Source organism: Pygoscelis adeliae, unplaced genomic scaffold (genome assembly GCF_000699105.1).
Source record: "Pygoscelis adeliae isolate BGI_AS28 unplaced genomic scaffold, ASM69910v1 Scaffold45, whole genome shotgun sequence".
Lineage (NCBI taxonomy): Eukaryota > Metazoa > Chordata > Aves > Sphenisciformes > Spheniscidae > Pygoscelis > Pygoscelis adeliae.
In genome coordinates this window covers 968,600-975,632 of record NW_008825114.1, presented here as the reverse complement: position 1 = coordinate 975,632, position 7,033 = coordinate 968,600, and the positions used below count along the sequence as shown (strand labels likewise).

The following is a 7,033-nucleotide window of genomic DNA, read 5'->3' as shown; positions in this document are numbered from 1 at the left end:
AAAAGAAATGAAAGCCATTTTGACAGACTTTGTGTTGTTTGCTCTTATAAAGTGCAGCTTTTTGATTTGGTTCAGAAGACAGGAGCCTAAGTTTGAATCTTTTGAACATAGTGAACTTTGGTACTCTGAATCGTAGAATCATAGAATAGTTTGGGCTGGAAGGGACCTTTAAAGGTCACCTAGTCCAACCACCCTGCAATGAGCAGGGACAGCTTCCACTAGATCAAGTTGCGTAAAGCCCTGTCCAACCTGACCTTGAATGTTTCCAGGGATGGGGAATCTACCACCTCTCTGGGCAACCTGTTCCAGTGCTTGACCACCATCATCATAAAATATTTCTTCCTTATATCCGGTCTGAATCTACCCTCTTTCAGTTTAAAACCATCACCCCTTGTCCTGTCACTACAGGCCCTACTAAAATGTCTGTCCCCATCTTTCTTATAAGCCCCCTTTAAGTACTGATAGGCTGCAATAAGGTCTCCCCGAAGCCTCCTCTTCTCTAGGCTGAACAACCCCAACTCTCTCAGTCTTTCTTCACAGGAGAGGTGTTCCATCCCCCTGATCATTTTCGTGGCCCTCTTCTGGACCTGCTCCAACAGGTCTGTGTCTTTCTTGTGCTGAAGGCTCCAGAGCTGGACGCAGTACTCCAGGTGGGGTCTCACCAGAGCAGAGTAGAGGGGCAGAATCACTTCCCTCGACCTGCCGGCCACCTGCTGAATCTTGAGCTATAAGAAGAAATATGCTTCTAAGGGAAAAAACAGATGTTAAAAAAGGACAGAAATGAAAATGGGGGAATCTTAAGTGATGATGAAGGGTTCTATAAAGGCTTTTTCATAATATGTGAGTAATCTGGTCATTGCAGACTCCAGGCTATTAAAAGTTTATAGAATCCCTATTTATTATGATCAACAGACAGACAGAAGGATAGACAAATACTGTGTGTATAGTAGAACCTGTTGGTGGGAGATAAATAATTTTCCCTGTTTAGCTGTTCTTTATACATCACGGATCACTACAGGTCTATATAGATCACTAGACCTGAAGTATGTGACATTCCTTCTGAACCTAAAAAGGTGTGTAATACTTGATTGGGGAAAGATTTATGCTTACCTTACTTTCCAGGGTACTGTTAAAAATTTCTTGCCATTTTATTACCTGGTTTTGTAAAATAGTTTTCAAGTTTTCTTTAAAAAAAAAAAAAATTAATACAACTCGTATATCTGCTGTATTCAGTCTCGTTCTTTGCTTGCCTTTCTCTCCCTCTCCTCCCTCGCTCTCCTTCCCTTTCTCCTCTGCCCTCCACTTTCATCTTTCCTCTCCTCCCTCATCTCTCTTCTCTCTAGAATGTAAGAGGGAACTACATCTTAGTGAGAAGTCATTTGTCAATGTAATGTTAACATTACTTTGATAGCTCACATTAAAAACCCGTTCTCCATTATCTCTGTTATCATTAAGTATTCTGATGAACTGTCATTTCTTAATTTGGTTTAGTTACATAGCTTTACTGTAAGTCAACATTTCTTACATCTCCTGTTGTCGTGCTTACCCTGTTTGCTGCTGGTCAACTAACATTTCACCTTTTCTCCCCTCTTTGCTGCATTAAAATGGAGCAGTAAACCTGACAGGTGAGAAGTGAAAAGTAATCACTCTTCGTTTAATCCAGAAAAGGAGAAAAAAAAAGTTATCATGATAATGATCTAAGACAAAGCGTCTGTCAATCTGAGTGAACGTAGCCAGTAATCTATTGATATGAAGGCAACTGAAAGATCTGTTACATTGTTTACAGCACTGAAAAGTAATGTAACGTATGCAGCCAAGTTTCACTGCTTTTTTTTGTGTCTCCATGAGGTACATTTTCAAGAGACAGCACACCTATACAATGTACATATGGTTTTATTTGTGTTTTAATTACGTTAGAACAGTGGTTCTTTGCTATAACCAAAGCTGTTGAAGGAATGCATGGTTGTGGTTGAAGTGTTAGCTGCTCTAAATCTCCATACAGCTCCATACAGATAGAATCAGTGCTGACTTACAGTTCTACAAGTGAAAATGATATGGTGATCTCATTTGTCTTTGTGGATTTTTTCCACCTGTCTCAAAACCATTGCATAATCTGAAAGAATTGTGATGTCTTGTATAATCTGGAAAGATGCAAAAAAGCCAGAATGATCCTGAGAATAATAGAAAATAATAAACCATTCTATTTTCCTGTAAGTATTCAAAATATTCAGATATATGATTAGAAGAGATTTTAGTGCTATTACTAGATTAATATGAAGTTGTGCTGCCCAGTACTGACTTGCAAGTGGAAAAAAGGTAAATGAAGCTTGTCTCTGGACAGTTACACTGATCCCTAGACTTCAGGAGAAGGAAATACAGATAAAAATACTTCTTGAAAGCTGCATCACACACCTTTACTTAAGAAGAAAGAACACTAGGGCACTGTGCTACTGTGGTAGGAGTTTGAGACAGTCAGAATCAAAAGTAAGAAAGGACTTTCAACTGAGTTTCTCCATAATAATTTTTTTTTAAAAAGAGTAAAAACAGAAGAATCAGATTTAAATCTTCATCACTTCACTGAAGAGAAGTTAATACATGTGTTAAGGTATTTACCAGAGAACAGATGGAATGTTTTTACAGCAAAACACTTTTTTTTTTCCCCCCATAAAATCATAGGACTAGTAACTTTCAAATAATTCCTACAATGATGTTGCTGTTTGGCTTCTTTGCATAGTCTTTGAAATCTTGCTGTATGCACCTTCCATGAATGCCACCAGGTGTTCATCATTTCAAGAACAGCAAGAAATCAATTGGAGCATTTTTAAGAGGGGAGTCCAGCAGAATAATAACAGATTTAGCATTGTCACATTGTGAGTCAATTAGAAAAAAAGAAAGAAAAAAACCCCCAAAAATAGTGGTAAGTTAGAGCAAATATCGGACACCTGGAAAAGACTTTGCTATCATAAACCTTAAAATCATCCCAGTTCTGTTTTTGCAAAGTAACTTTTTTGCTGCTGTTTGCATCTTCATTTTGTATTACATGAAGAATATAAACCAGTTTGCATTTTCATTCAGGAGCTCAGAGAGGACTAGTGAAGAAGGATTCCGCTTCAAATTAAAGCAATAAATTTCCAGATTCCTGAATGAAAATGCAGAGTGGTAGATATTCTTCATGTAGCATAGTCCTCCATGTTTTGCATCAGAAGATGATACTCTCAAATGATAGGAGTCCATTTTACCAGAACAGTCAGAGTCAGAACACACGTGGAGTCTGCTTCTCTCTAGAGAAAGGGAAGCATACACCAGTCTATCCCCCTCCCTCCCTCGCTCCGTCCCCCCTCTTTCCTCCCTCCCTCTTTCCTCCCTCTCTCTCCCTCTCTCCCCTCCTGAACCCCGCCTCTTATAATTCCAGTGAAAGTCTTAATTTGATCAGAAACATTCACATAGAATCTGAGCCTTGAATATGTAGGTGTGATCAGATACATGAAGATTGTGTAATGCAGCTTTTACAAAGATGAGAGGCAACAGAGCAGATTCTTCCTAGAAAGTGAAAAGAATAGGTGTCTTCTGGGATAGGTGTCTTCTGTTCTGTTCTCTGTCATATTGAAAGTACCTGAAGAATGCAGGTTATTTTTTATAAGCAATGCAGAGCTGTGCGTATAAAATATGAAGTATTTAATGATAATAACTTGGCATGTTTTTTTTTAATTACGTGCTCAAGAGTTGGCTACTTTTTCATAAAGGTATAGGTAGCTAGCTTTTAAAAGAGAGAGAGTGTGAGTTTTTGTAAGTTTCATGTTATATCTTATAATAGTTAACTATTCAGGTGCCCAGAATGATGATCTAGAGGATCAGTCTAGAGCAGAATGCAGTTATTTTCCCTCTGACATTACTGTATTTAGATTCAATTTACCATTGCAAATTGTAGCTGCCGTACCTATCATGCATAATTATTTTACCTTTGCACTGGATCAAATACTCTTTCAGAAATAAGCATCTCACCTTTAGAATATAATGATTAACACTCAGGCACCTTTATTTGTCAAGCTAACACCTCGATCTTATATTTATGTGTATTCACCTTCTCTATGCAGGAAGAGGGCTGAATCTGATTCTAGAAAGAGCAGCATACCCAACAGCAAGGAGGTCCCCTCTCACCATCCCACAGACCCAGTGGAGCTGCGACGCCTTAATTTTCAAACTCCGGGTAAGAGACAATAATACCTCACTGAGAGCTCTGTGATCACAAGCTGATTAGTGGTGCTGTTACAGAGCAGAAAGATTGATTGTTTAGAAAAATATATTTTGATTGCTTATGAGTTTTTGCACAATGTATTTCTTTGTTAGTTTTGGAAATAATTCTGTAATTTCTTTATTTAAAGGAAAATCCTGCATGAAACAAAATTAAAGTTCTGTAAAGAAGACCCCAAAGTCGTATATGTTGTATGGATGTGTTTTATGTGCTAAAATTCCAAGTTAAACCTAACAATGCTAGAAAAGATTGTTGGGAAATGTATATCCCTCTATTTATTAACGATATTCTTACAGCTACTTCTTTGTAAATAAGCTTCCCTCTTATCTACTGCATTATCAGGTAATCCATTAACATCACTGGAAGTTTCACTACCTTGCAAATGTACAATACAGAAAAGAAATACTAACTATAGAGAAATGGTCTTGTCTTTTAAAATCAGGCTGTATGTTAGGGTCAAAGAGGATATTAACATGACAGTAGTTCTGAAGTAGAAGCAACACGCTCCCAAAGATTTTATTTATTTACTTTATTTATTAAGCATCGTTTTCTTAAAGACTTTCTTAAAGACTTTCTTAAAGTCAAGAAACACCAGGAGAGAAATACTTAGAATAGTATTGATTTTTTTACCACCTTTTTATGAGTCTTTTTTTTTTTTTTTAAATTGGCTTTATTTTTATCATGATGTATACCAGTAGACTTGTTTTCTATTACAATATGATTGCACACAGTCCCGGTCTGATGTTAATTACTTACCGAACCTTCCTGAGCCTTGTGTTTGTCAAATTTATTACATTAAGTACAAAAAATAATGAATTCAAGCTCATAAAGGCAGGAAATTAAGTACTTGAGGTGTTGAGAGATTAGCTGCAGAAGCTGACATACTAAGCATTACAAAAGGGTTAACTGAACTTGCAAATATCATTTCTGATCTTCTAAACAGTGGCTATATTAAGATAGTGTTGCCCCAGCAGGAGTGGATCTGCAGAGCAATGAATCTGGGGCTAAAGACCCAACATCCATACTGCATGCATATGCAGAGGTAGAAAGGGAAGAGTCTGGAGGCTTGAGCTTTACCCCAGCCGTGCTTTTTTAGTCTGTTCCAGTACGCTGAATGCTCTTTAGCAGCTGGGGAAAATTAGGTGTGTTTCAGGAGTGCATCTTCTAGTTTAGTTTCATCTGAATATGAGAATCTTGTTGATGTGCTCTGGGACCTCTGTACAATATGAACCTAAGTGCAGTAAATGGAAATGATTGAAAGTTTTGATTCACAATTGTGCTTCTGAGACTGCAATATTAATGTAGACTCATCCTTACTGAGCAAAGGTTTCGTATGTTATCCAGCACTTTCATACAAAGTTTTAAAGGTTGTTACAGAGATAGAAGTATACATACTTTAGGGAAGTGATCGTGCCCCTGTACTCGGCATTGGTGAGGCCGCACCTCAAATACTGTGTTCAGTTTTGGGCCCCTCACTACAAGAAGGACGTTGAGATGTTGGAGCGTGTCCAGAGAAGGGCAACGAGGCTGGTGAGGGGTCTGGAGAACAAGTCTTATGAGGAGCGGCTGAGGGAGCTGGGGTTGTTTAGCCTGGAGAAAAGGAGGCTGAGGGGAGACCTCATTGCTCTCTACAACTACCTGAAAGGAGGCTGTAGCGAGGTGGGTGTTGGTCTCTTCTCCCAAGTAACTGGCGAAAGGATGAGAGGAAATGGCCTGAAGTTGCGCCAAGGGAGGTTTAGATTGGATGTGAGGAAAAATTTCTTTACTGAAAGAGTAGTTAAACATTGGAACAGGCTGCCCAGGGAAGTGGTTGAGTCCCCATCCCTGGAAGTATTTAAAAGACGTGTAGATGAGACTCTTAGGGACATGGTTTATTGGGCCTGGTGTTGTTGGGTTGACGGTTGGACTCGATGATCTTGGAGGTCTCTTCCAACCTTAATGATTCTATGATTCTATGATTCTATGATACAAGTCTTTGAAACATGAAAAGAAAAATTACGGTTCTTACAGTTTAGCTTATGCCTAAAACAAGTCATTATCTATATACAGATATATACTGAGTAGAGTGGATGGCTTAATATCTAGGTATATAAGCATAATTTTCTGCTGTCCATGTATTTCGATGTGGAGTCTTACCTATCCATTTAGTATTCATCATAACTTAAAATAAAATGTGGGCAGAAAAAAAAATGCTGCCAAGACTTAACAACTTTACATATAAAGTTAATTTATTGTAATTAATTCTAAATTTACATTTAGAATGTAAAGTTATTAAGAAATGGCAGAATTTGTGGCACTTGTAGACACCATAATTCCACCTCATTGATCTGAAAAGAACTGGAGAGGAGTGGAAGTGTACCTTTCCTTGCAGTGCTATAGTTTATCTGGGAAGTTTGCAATTTTCTGTGAAGCTAGCTGAGCAGAACATCTGCAATCCATTTCTACTATGAGGTCTTTTTCTTTGCTGTAAAGCTTTTCACAAAATGAAGGATTAAAATTATTATTAAAAATATAGTACAGAAATCAAATTACGATCTTTTTTCCTACTATTGTACCACCTAAGACCCCTAGCACAGGTCAGGCCATTATGTTACTCAGCATGCAACCAAATACCAAGGAGAAAATTCCTACCCCCGGAGATTTGTCTTGCTCTGTAACACTTGCTAATTAACATATTCTTAATATGTAAACTTAGCCCCAGTGAAGTCAAGGTACAGTTCTTGTGCTAGTAAAAGCAGAACCTCACTTAACTCACATTAACTTCAATTAGGGCTATCATTT

The 7,033-nt window shown here is 37.9% G+C and overlaps 1 protein-coding gene across 1 annotated transcript in view; it reads left to right on the top strand.

Annotated features, from left to right (window-relative positions):
* The window catches only part of PTPRD (protein tyrosine phosphatase, receptor type, D), a 289,678-nt gene that overhangs the window by 200,883 nt on the left and 81,762 nt on the right, over positions 1-7,033 (top strand). The window contains 2 exon segments of the mRNA XM_009328051.1: positions 1,614-1,625; positions 4,095-4,207. Of these exon segments, the coding sequence (XP_009326326.1) occupies positions 1,614-1,625; positions 4,095-4,207 (125 nt within the window).